This window comes from Eutrigla gurnardus, assembly GCF_963514095.1.
Source record: "Eutrigla gurnardus genome assembly, chromosome: 13".
Lineage (NCBI taxonomy): Eukaryota > Metazoa > Chordata > Actinopteri > Perciformes > Triglidae > Eutrigla > Eutrigla gurnardus.
The window spans coordinates 28,053,202-28,066,117 of NC_139936.1; the positions used below are offsets into that span (position 1 = coordinate 28,053,202).

General features: G+C 42.0%; 1 protein-coding gene across 1 annotated transcript in view; it reads right to left on the minus strand.

Annotated features, from left to right (window-relative positions):
* The window catches only part of cacna1ba (calcium channel, voltage-dependent, N type, alpha 1B subunit, a), a 320,635-nt gene that overhangs the window by 253,175 nt on the left and 54,544 nt on the right, over positions 1-12,916 (minus strand). Inside the window, exon 5 of the mRNA XM_084024282.1 lies at positions 1,290-1,442. Coding sequence (XP_083880408.1) covers positions 1,290-1,442 — 153 coding nt within the window. The remainder of the gene's footprint in view (positions 1-1,289; positions 1,443-12,916) is intronic.

Below are 12,916 nucleotides of genomic sequence, written 5' to 3' on the forward strand. Positions count from 1 at the left end.
CCCTTCCCCGTCTCTCCCTTTTTCCTGAAGTCAGGGGTTTCAGTGTTCATAGCCTGTTTCATTGTCACTCTGTTTTAGGAGTAACTTGTAAATTTGAGAATAAAAGCTTGGTTCAACTGTTCCCACTCTGCACCTGAGTCCCCCTTATAGCCCAGACCTGACACCCTACATGTTGTGTTTATTAGTTCATATATATTTTATGAAAGCAAGTCATGATTTTGGCGGGGAATATATTTTTAAGTTTTCACAACTTAATTCTTTTAGTTAATGAACTGAATACAATTGAAAAAAATGAATCATTATAACTTGAAGAGTTGATTTGAGTTGATTCATTGGAAACTAGAGTTGATTTTGATTGACAAGAGATTTTAAGTACAAATTACTTTTATTGTGTTGAACTTAAATAGTTATAACCAGTCCTTCGCCTTCATTACTTAAATGGTTTACATGGAATCGGTTGCCTCAAATTTTTAGAGTAAAGTCAACTTATCTGGGCTTACAGTGCATAGAGATTGTCATAACACCATAAGAAAAATATAAAAGACACATTAACTTAATATAAATCACACATATATCTTATTATAATCTATGGTTAATCTATGGTGCTCTATATGGGCAGTGATATTATAAGGGTAAGGTAAGGTAACTTTATTTGTACCCGAAGGTAGATTTGGTTGCAGGTACAAAGAAAGAATTGGCTGCTTACACACACACGCAGACAACATTAACATCATCGAATATATTATAAGTCTATTAATTTGAATGAACACATTCAAACAGTCATAATTTTTTTCCAGCTGTCGTTTCTGCATTTAGCAGTTTAAACTGTGCTGATTTTGACTTGTGTAATATTATCTAACAATCAGCACATCACACTTTGACTGCTCAGTAGGCTTTTACATGAGTTGATCTCCACTCCAAAAGCAGGTTAGGTATACCAGTTACCATGGTGATCTACCTAGTAAAAAGTGAAGCAGTAGTCAGGACACAGTTAAACCCTGAATTTACCTTGCAAACCTCAAATCCTGCTTCATAGTACAGGAATGTGGTCTGCCGTTGGTCTGTCTTTTGTTTTTGATCACATATAATATAGTGGAAAAATAATTGGAATATATGAATGGGTAATATAAACCTGTCTGTTCGTCAGAACTTCTGGCAGGGATGAGAGCTTTTTCAGAATTTGTATGCACATTGTTTGTGCTTTTCCGGTAACCCATAGAAGTTACTCGACAATGGTTGCTTCGACATAGTGATAATTTAGCTTCAACTACAAATCTCCTGTTGCTTACCTGTGTCAATTCTGAAGCAGGTGCGATGGAACTTGCCCATGTAGAAGTCGAGCCCGATGATGGCGAACATGAGGATAGCGAAGAAGAGCAGCAAGCCAATCTGCAGCAGAGGTACCATGGCTTTCATAATGGACTTCAATACCACCTGAAGACCTGGTGCAGACAAGAGAAACATCCATTTAAAAATCTAACACAAATATTATTATTAGGGCTATCAAAATGTATGCGTCAATGCAGGATAATTCATTTGTGGAATTTTTTTTTTTAATGTATTAACGATCTTGGCTCTCTTGATGGGATGTTCGGGTATAAACAAACAAAGATGGAGTAATCAATAAACAAGCCGTGCTAGTACACACTGCAGGAAGGACCTTTTGTTTCACCGAAGCACTTGAAGTTTAAAGTACCATCTCAACACTTGCATGTCTTAAATCCTTTTTCATGTTGGGCTCCCAGACCGTGGTGGAGAAGCACAGGGGCGGTGTTGTCTCCTGGGCCGTAGCCTTCTCCTGCTCCAGGGCTAACTGCCTCACAAAACTAACGTAGCAGCTATCGCCCTCGTCGCCGTGGCCTAACTGCATCAACAGATGTTTTGACACATGAAGTCTGATGAACAATAAAGTTTTCTGAATCACAATATAAATAGCTGACAGCGGGATAACACATAACACACGGAGACACCATGCTGCTTACTGCTAGCTAGATCGACCCGCGTCTCCATCGGCTTATTCATCTGGAACGAGACCAACAGTAGGATGTACGTGAGAACGTGAAAGTAGAGCTGACAGTGAGACGAGGAGGGCGTAGCCATGGCAACGGGGACACAGCGTCCCCAGGAGAACGGCAATGTGGTTGTTTTACATTCTTTCCATTAAAGTTGACAATTTGAGGTCATACACTTTGTACCTAAGCTTAATTATTACGGAGCAAGAAAGCTGTAACTGTGTTGGTAATTAGACAAATTTATTGGTAATGTTTTTGAAACGCCCTCTAGTGGACAGGAAGTAAAACTACATAGCCGATAATGCCATTGGCAAAGTATATGGCAGCCTGTGTAGTGTCGTAAATAATAATAGGCTGGATTTGAGCATTTCAAAAATATTTTTAATATTGAATATTCAAATAGGATTATAGAGGAACAATTGACAGCTGATGAAATGTACTTATTTCATTTCTTAAGTCACTTTGGATAAAAGGGTCTGCTAACTGTCCTAAATGTAAATGTAATGTACTCTGATACAACCGCACCAGACACCACTACAGCAACGTGATGTTAACCTCATCATTTGAGCCTAATAAACCACCCAGCTGTAACAATAACATGATGCAGAAGCATGTTAAATCATAATGTATCAGCAGCTGCAGTATGTGAGCTTTTTTTTAGGGGTGTAGTTGTCAGCTGTCAATATATTGAACCATACGGTACACCAAGCACAGTTCAATTTGCACTTGTCAATTGACGATTTTCAGTTTTGCAATAAAATTTCATGTTTCCATGCTTTGTATTTCTCTCTGAATTGGCCTTGTCAAGCTATGAGCGTGTGCACATAAAAGAGGCAGGGTTTGCAGCATTTGACCAATCACAAACATGGATCAGTCTACGGGCAGCAGAGCATATTTCACGTACGAGGAGCAAACCAAAATCTTACAGAAATACGAAGAAGTTAAACATATAATACAGGTAAAAGGCAACAGTATCATCTGAAACATGCAGGAAGGACAGCTGGCAAAAACTCGCCGACTGTGTGAATTCGTGAGTCGTATTAATAATATTAATCGTTGTATAATGTGACTGGCCCATCATAAGGACACTACTAGATCTGACTGACTAAATCAACATGATCAGTGCGCTGATAGCTCAGTGGTAAAGTTACCCCACCATGTACCGAGGCTCCCTGCAGCGGCCCCAGGTTTGAATCCGCCCTGCAGCCCTCTTTTAAAGCATGTCGTCCCTCTCTCTCGTCCCTTTAACTCTCACGCTGTCCTCCCGTAATAAAAGGCCAAAAAATTACTTTAAACAAATGAATGTGTTGCTTAGATGTATTCTTATAGCGTGGTGTATGACAATATCAGCCTAATTCTTTCAGTTGCAATCCCGGCGGTGTAAAACGGACTTGGGAGCAAATAAAATAATTATAAATACAGTATTCCCTCCAATGAGAATCTGTATCTCTCATATAAAACATCGTCGGGGAAAGAAAAAGGGTTTTGCCGGTCTCTGAACACTCGAAACACTAGTTAAAATAGCTGTAATTAAACCTCTTCTTAAGAAGCCTACTCTAGATCCAGGGGTTTCAGCAAACTACAGACCAATATCAAATCTTACTTTTCTCTCTAAGATCCTTGAGAAAGTAGTCGCCAATCAGCTGTGTGACTTTCTCAACAATCTACTTGAGGACTTCCAGTCAGGATTTAGAGTACATCATAGTACAGAGACAGCTCTGGTGAAAATTACAAATGACTTTCTTATTGCTTCTTATTGCTGTTGATTTTATGTGTATATGTGCATACCTTTTTATTTTTTAATTTAATTTTATTTTATTTTTATCTTGTGCGGGCAGTGCACCCTTTTAATTTCTTATTATTTTAATTATTTTATTTGAGTTTTATCTGATTTTATCTGGTTTTATTTGCATTTTATCTTATTTTATTTTTATATTGATTCTATCCTATTGTGTCCATCATTGTTATTGCGCTTCTGTTGTGTTGAAATTTATTTATTTACTGTGAAGCACTTTGGAAACCGTTGTGTTTGTTTAAATTGTGCTATATAAATAAAGTGGATTGGATTGGATTGCTTCTGACAAAGGATTGGTTTCTGTACTTGTCCTGCTAGATCTTAATGCTGCGTTCGACACCATTAACCATGAGATTCTAATATGTAGACTGGAAAAATTAATTGGCATCAAAGGAACCACATTAAGCTGGTTTAAGTCCTATTTATCCAATCGATCTCAGTTTGTACATGTCAATGGAAAATCCTCCAGGCACACTAAGTTAAATACGGTGTCCCTCAAGGTTCTGTGCTCGGACCAATTATTTTCAACTTATATGCTTCCTTTAGGCAACATCATTAGAGGACACTCTATAAACTTCCATTGTTATGCTGTTGATACTCAATTATATCTATCGATCAAGCCTGAAGAAACCAATCAGCTAGTTAAACAAGGTTTGATGTGTTGGCATGTGTTGACGACATAAAATCCTGGATGACCTGCAATTTCCTGATGTTAAACTCTGATAAAACGGAAGTTAGTGTACTTGGGCCTAAACTCCTCCGAAGCACGCTGTCTAAAGATATAGTGACTATTGATGGGATTGCCATCGCCTCAAATACTACTGTAAGAAACCTTAGAGTTATCTTTGATCAGGACCTGTCCTTTGACTCGCATATTAAACAAACGACAAGGACAGCCTATTTTTTACCTGCGTAACTTTACTAAAATTAGGCCAATGCTGTCTCAAAAAGATGCAAAAAACTTGTCGATGCATTTGTTACCTCAAGGCTGGACTATTGTAATTCCTTTCAAATAAATCTCTTAAATCTCTCCAGCTGGTCCAGAATGCTGCAGCGTGTGTTCTGACTAAAACTAGAAGAAGGGATCACATTTCTCCTGTATTAGCTTGTCGGCACTGGCTCCCAGTAAAATCCAGAATAGAATTTAAAATCCTTCTCCTCACTTACAAGGCTCTTAATGGTCAGGCACCATCATATCTTAAAGAGCTCATTAAACCCTACTGTCCTGCTAGAGCACTACACTCTCAGAATAAAGGGTTACTTGTAGTTCCTAAAGTCTCCAAAATTAGAACAGGGGCCAGAGCCTTCAGCTTTCACCTCTTCTGTGGAACCGTCTTCCGGTTCTGGTTCGGGAGGCAGACACTGTTCCCACATTTAAGAGTAGGCTTAAAACCTCTCTTTGACACCGCTTATAGTTAGGGCTGGCACAGGTTTGCCCTGACTGCTGGGGGATTACAGTGGCACACTGAGCCTCCCTCCCTCTCTCTCTCTCTCTCTCTCTCTCTCTCTCTCTCTCTCTCTCTCTCTCTCCATCTCTCTTGCTCTCTCTGTGTAAGTCCTTTTGCTTTCTCGCCTAGCAGGTCTCCGTGGACCGTGGTGTGACCTGATCCGGACTGCACCGATGCTGTGGTCTTGTTTGACCCTTTATTCAGTATTTTTAATTAAAGTAATTGACTATTATCGGCATCTCTACTGTTACTAACTTGATTACTACCGGCTATGCTTTCTGGTTCAGCAGAGTCCACTGAGGTCCTGACTGATGCAGACTGCTAACTGGCCTGACACTGGAAACACCACATTGTAGCTCCACCTGCCCGCTGTGTGACTGCTCAGCTACTCCTGCTTTTTGGTCTACTACAGCGACGTGGTTGGGATGGATCCATCTCGGCTTGGCTGTGCCTGCTGCCATGGACTACTACTGTTGATACTATTGCTTCTGTTAATGCCACCACTACTGTTAATGCTTCGACTACTATACTACCAACACTAACGCTTGACCCTGGGTGATGTTGGGACTTTGAAATTGTGTTGACTCTGGAAATTTTGAGCGTATTCTCTGCTTAATGTGTTAAGTGCCTGAGATGACTTCTGTTGTGATTTTAAAATTTAATTTAATTGAATAGTTCTACTAAGAGACCCGATCCACGATACACCAAGCTTCTTTTTTTTTCTTTTTTTATCCGCGCACCAAGAGAGCTGATTGGTCAGTAGGCAGTGTCTTTCTCCACGTTGATCTCTTATCAGGAACATAACCTGCTCTGGAGCAGATTAGCTCTCACCATGGCGATCTACATTGGTAAGAAGTGAACCAGCGTCGTAGTACGGAAAACCCAGGGTTAACGCTTAGTTAACGCTTAAGTTACCTCGCTAAGCCCACATCCTGCTTTGTAGTACAGGCCCCAGGTGATCTGGGAGGGAATTCCACATGCGGGCGTAGCTGAGCGGAAGGCCCGATCCCCCATAGTGGGGGGGGCTTGGTCCTGGTAGGGGTGAAGCAGGGTTTCGTTACCGGAGTGGAGGTTTCGTGAGGTGGTTTGTGGTGTAAGGAGTTCTTTGAGGTAAGGAGGGGCATTTCCATGGATGCAAGTGATGGGTAAGGACAGAGATTTTATATTTGATCCAGAATGACACAGGAAGTCAGTGGAGTGAGTGAAGGATGGGTGTGATGTGATCATGTTTTCGCGCCCTCATCAGAATCCTAGCGGCACTGTTTTGGATGTATTGTAGTTTTTGAAGGCTCTTGCTAGGAATGAGGACAGTGTTGCAGTAGTCCAGTCTTGAGGAGACAAAGGCGTGGACGATTTTCTCAGCATCTGACAGACTGACGCCCAATTTCCACTGCATACGTCTCCGCTGCGGTGCGTCTCCGATCCGGCTTCGGTCCGCCGTCCGCCAATCCCCACAGGATGCGTTTGAGTCCGCCGCGGCGCAGTCCGGTAGAACGACTGTGACGTCGCGAGACCTCGCGATAATACGTAATCGCGTGAGACTGCAGTTAAAGAACTCTGAAAACCTCTGACCTGTTGACTCCGTACCTGGCCCCGCCCATTCTGACGTTTTTGTGACGTAACTGAAATATGATCCGTCGTCAAGAGATTTTATTAACACAAGTGTTTTATTTTGAAAAGTAACCGGATGTTTTATTGTTGAGTAAAAAAACTGTCAGGCAGCTACAACTTGTTCAGAATGCTGCTGCTAGAGTTCTTACAAAGACCAAAAAATGTGAGCACGTTACACCAATTCTTAAATCCTTACATTGGCTCCCTGTATGTCAGAGGATTGATTTCAAAATCCTCCTGCTAACATATCACTACCCGAAGTATATCACTGATATGCTCCCACTACATAAGCCTTCTAGACCACCAAGATCTTCTGAGACCAATCTGTTAGTGATTCCCAGAGTAAACTCAAATCACGGGAGAGCATAATTTAGTCACTAGGCAACAAATAGCTGGAATAAACTTCCTGAAGATGTAAGACTTGCCCCAACTAGACTGAAAACTTTTATGTTCACCATAGCTTTCTGTTGGGGATGTAGCAGGAGCAGGTATGGTTATCAACAGATAATTATTAATGTCAATATAATTATCGATATTAATGATTATATTTAATATGATCATAAATGTACGGGGCACCATCCCTGAAAAGATAACTGAAAACTGTATTCAGTCTCAATATAAAGGTTTTATACTCACATGCCAATCATCGTGATCATTGGCATCGAAGTAAAAACAATCGAACAATTAAAAGGCGTGAAATCCCAACACTAGCCTTCACAACCTGCTGTTATCCAGTGACATATACACAACAAGCACAAGAGGCTGCTAGTTATAATATAATAAGATTTATTAAAATCAGTAATAATGATCACAATCAATGCAATTAACAAAGCCTTATTACCTAGCTATCTAAATGCACACAAAGCTAAGATAAACAAAGGAAGAGACACACATGTAGTGTGTGTGTGTGTGTGTGTGTGTGTGTGTGCGTGTGTATGTGGGTGTATGTGTGTGTGGGGGGGAGGAACGGTGATAAGCGAGAGGTGGCCGGGCGCAGCCACCAGGTGGAGCTATTCCTCACAGCGTTCAGGGGCGGAACCGCTGACGTCAGATAGAATAGCGAGAGAGAGAGAAAGAGGGAGAGATGGCTGGGTGCAGCCACCAGGTGGAGCTATTTCCCCAGCGTCCGGAGAAGGAAACAGCTGGTGTAGGATATGTGTGTGTGTGTGTGGCGATTTGGTAAGTTGGCTCCAGCCAAGAGCGGGGGTCAGAGGTTATCCTTCTTGCTGGTAGCTTGGATGAAGAAACCGTTGCGTTCTCCCTTCTGCAGGCAAACAAAGAGTCACGCGTGCGGCGATCTTCTCAGGATCCAAAGTAATAAAAAAAAAGAAAAAGGGCGAGTCGAGGAAAAAAGAGGGAAAACAGTCTGTCTCTCGTCCAGCGAGTTTGGGGGAAAGACTGCGGCCAAGGACAAAGGAAAACGCTGCAGACGTTAAAAGTTCACCTCCTGTTGCAACGTTGTGTCGCGATGGAGAGAGTTTTAAGGTGTCGCCGGTTTATATATCTCACGGCTGATCCCGGGGACCCCCTGGGGTCCCTGTGGTTATCAGCCAATAGGGCACCAGTTGTGTGACGTTACATTTCACACCTCGGTGAGAGGTAGAGCAAGACAGAGGTTTTTGGGGTTTGTAGTTCTTTTATCTCCTTTGTCCCATTGTTCTGACCGCATGTGAAGGCTTTTGGCCTCTGTGTAGGCTGCTCTGTGTTGTCCTTTTTGGTGATGTCCCTACATTTCTGCTAAATCTTTTAATGTCTGTACTGTTTTTAATTATTGCAAATATGTTTTTATTCTCCTTGTCTTTCTGTAATGCATTTTAATTGTGCCTTTATTTTCTTTTAATTCTATTTTTTTCACTTTATTGTATGACATGTTATGATGTGAAGCACGTCTGCCTTGTGTATGAAATGTGCTATACAAAATAAAGTTGCCTTAATGATATAATTCTGAATAAATAGTTAACAGTACGTCGTAGTCTGTCTTCTCAGACTCGTCTTAAAAAATCTCAAACAAACCCATGCGCTTAACCCACCCCATCCGACCTTAAAATAGAACTGTTTAACACGCAGCCTCTCACAAACAAGTCCTGCCTCATACACAACCACATATAAGAACATTGATTTAATGTGTCTCACTGACACATGGCATCAGCCAGGGGCATATTTTCACAAGACTGTTCTTCCTAAACTTTATTAGCATGTTGATTTCCCAACAAGAGGGGATGACATTTTGGACTTGGTCTACACTACACACAAAGGAGCGTACAAGGCCTCCCCCACATGGGACTCTCTGATCACTGTTATGCTAACGCCAGCATACAGAGTGAAAGTCACAAAACCGGTTCGGAAGCAGGTGCGGGTGTGGTCAGAGGGGGCCTCCTCTCCTCTTCAGGACTGCCTCAACACAACAGACTGGGAAGACTGATCTCCCTCTCAATACTGAAACCCATAGCCACCAAAAAAAGCATATTAGCAATATCTCGTCCCTCCTTGAATGCTCCATCCTTCAACAGAGACGAGAAACTGGACCTGATACATTTCTCACACATGACCAAATTATTTTTACAAACACTTTTATCAACCTGCCTAGAATGACAGCTGACCAAAGCTCCAATTCTAACCCTAACGGTTACACATGTGGATTCATCCCACATAATACCGATGAACTCTTCCCACTGATGACTCTGCCCATTTCCCAATGTGACACGTGCCATTTACTTCACCGGAATACACACATCTCACACCCATGAACTTTCTCCAGTTTTCATCTGAAATTAGAACTTTATCCTGCAAAATATCCATAAACAAGTGTCAGGCGTGCATGGATGCCCCTGATACCATCCCTCTTAGTGTAGTTCCAGGACCATTAGAATTGTGTATTAAAGGCACCGGAAGTGGTCCTGACATGAATTTCAAATTGTCACTTCATGCGTTCCTCCATGACCAACAAGGACTTCAATAATTTGGACTTCAACCTCGTCTTTGCCTCCTGCCTACAGTTTTAGACAATCTTTTTAGCATCCCAAGGTGGTACCTGTGCAGTGATTGGTGTTGAACGTTGTGCTTATGCGACAGATTATCATTGCACGCATTCAACACAATACTGATGAGGTGCACACCAGCAATATTAGCAAAACTTTTGAATGATTGGAAACAAATATAGCCTAGTATTTTGTTTGTTTTTAGTTGTTTTGTTGGTATAATCTGTTTTATATTTTTTGTTATTTTTTATAGGTGACAACGACGGGTGTTAGGGTTTACTCCTTTCAGCCTCAAAAGGAGGGTGGCAACGGTGCACGTTTGGTTTACTCCTTTCAGCCTCAAAAGGAGAGTGACTACGGTGCATGTTTTTTTTGGCTATTTTGATTGGTCAGTGCCCTAACCTTTGTTGTTTGTTTTGTCCTTCTAGATCGGCCTCTGCCTGTTTTGTGTGGCAAGCTCGTTTTCAGTTTGGTGCCCAGCTTGGTTCTTGTTTTTGTTTAACTCTTTTCCTTAATAAAAATTGTACAACGGTTACGTTCGACAAGCGTCTCCCACTCCTCCTTCACTCCTTAACATCAATGGTTACTCCCGGTTCCATGTCGGGACGTAACATTGTATCAGAGCAATGTGTAAAATTATTACAGCTGTGACTACTAAAATGATGATTCAACGAACTACTCATGACGTACCTAAAGAATTATTTCATGATGTTTTCAACGAATTGTGTAGAATTGATGTATTGTAATTTTCTTACTTCAGTTGATTACATTTTCTTGTGTATTTAGTGTTGTCCTATAGGACAAAATGGGGAATTGTAGAAGAAAATGTGTTACCTTACAATTCTTATTTGTATCTCATATAATATTGCTTTCTCTCTTTTGTTCTCCGTCAGTGATTAAACCTCATTTGAACCAGCCACAGAATTGGACCTGAAGAGTTTTTCTTCCACAGCTGTCATGTGCCTTTTAAGGCCCCCACACACCGCCCAGACGTCCAACTGCCTTATCTGACCACTCTCCGCCCACTCTGTGCCTCTCGTCTGACCCGTTCGGCAGAAAAGTTGCGTTGTACACACCGCTTCGACGTGCTTCTGACAACACAGCAGCGTGTACGTTCTGCGCTTGCGCGAGATGCAATAAGCCTCCCTAACAGCGGGTGGCGCTAGTCTCGTGCCAGTACTCCAAAACAGGAAAACAGGAAATGACGGAACGGAGTGCAGATAAAAACAATGCACACACAGTCTTGGTTCAGTATTCGTTCGACTCGAGAAGACCTTTGTGGACTAAATACTTGGCATTTCTGGAAAGATGACTCTGGCTAGGGTGACACTCGCGTTGTGTGCTCTCGGGCTCATTATTTTACGAAGACGTCGTCTCAGTAGGGAACGAGTAATACGGAGTTTACCATCGTCACTTCCGCCCCGCCCACACACCGCCATTGGATACTCTGATTCGCTAGCACACCGCCAATCAGAGTATCCAATGGCTCAGACGTCCAACAGCCCACCTCCTCAGACTTCGTATGCTCAGTCTGATCAGACAACGTCCGCGCGGCTCCGAAAGCTTCCGACGCAGCTGTACACAACAAACATATGTGTTCCCGACCTCGTCCGAGCCTCTCCAAACGCTTCAGACGTCCAACGGTTGGGCCGGTGTGTTCCTGCCTTTACAGAGGAGTGGCTTCCGTCTGGGCACACTACCATACAGCTCTGATTGGTGTAGTGCTGCAGAGATCGTTGACCAGGCAGGTTCTCCTCTCTCCACAGACTGGAGACACTGGAGCTCTGTCAGAGTGAACATCAGGTTCTTGGTCACCTCCCTGACAAAGACTCTTCTCTCCGATCGCTCAGTTTGGATCGCCAGTTCTAGGAAGAGTCCTGATGGTGCAAACATTTCAAACAAACCTTTTCCCTTTGTCATTATCAGGTATTGTTTCTAGAATGTGGAGGACATTTTTTTTTTAACACATTTTGGAATAAGGTTATGACAAAATGTGGAAAAGTGAAGCGCTGCGAATACTTTCCAGATGCACTGTAGTTGGACCTCTCGGGTAACAGAGTTATCTCACAGTGACAGTATGCTATATGTCGTAGTGGGAGATGAAGAGCGCAGTACTCCACACCCGTCCCCTTCATGGAAGTCATACATAGGCTACTAAAGTACAGATATTTTTATTTAAAACTGACTGTATGTTTTCAGGCATCTGTAAACAGTGAATTTATGCTTAGGGACTGTTGATTATTTATTTTAAGACTGTGAACGGCCAGCGCAGCCAGCCCACAATACCAAATGTGGGCGAGATGTTGGAGGTGGAAAGGATGTGGAGAGGAATTTGACGTTTCAAAATTATGAGATTTTATTTTCCCATTCAGATCGTCATTTGCATTTTCAGTAATAATAAAGAAACAAAAAACATTTTTTAAACAAAAATAAATTCAGTGTTCATACTGAGCATAGCATCATAGACATTTTGGCAAACCACTCTACCTCACAGCAGGAGAGCTGACCTTCTCTCCCCGAGCCCTCCCAGGGCAACTGACATAGCCTCTTTAAGTAGGCCTATCTATGAAGACAAATTGGCCCAAATTGGCCAAATAGGGCTAAACCACCATGTAAGGGAAGCACTAAACATATTGTTCAATATTATCATGGATACATTTAGTGAACAGATGTATTACAATAACCCTTTTAAATAATATCAATCTAATTACTCATTCCACACAATACAATACTCATATACATGATTACTATTAAACATACAGACTATGAGAACAAACACCCCTACAACATAACGCCCCGCTTCCTCCCCTTGTTGGACCTGGTAAAAGACCTACCCCTATGTGGCGCGCACTTCCGCAATGGGATGGCTGCGAGGAAGCCAGAACATCAGGAAGTGAGCGTGAGTGAAGGTTAACCGGTTTATGGACAATATAGACAGGTAAATGATTAATGGAAGTTGAAACAGTGGGTACCACACTATAGACAATTATATTTGGCCAAATCGGAGTTGTACAAAGTGTTAGGACGGTCGCTATATTTTATGCAAACACGGAACGATCGCGGCTGACCAGA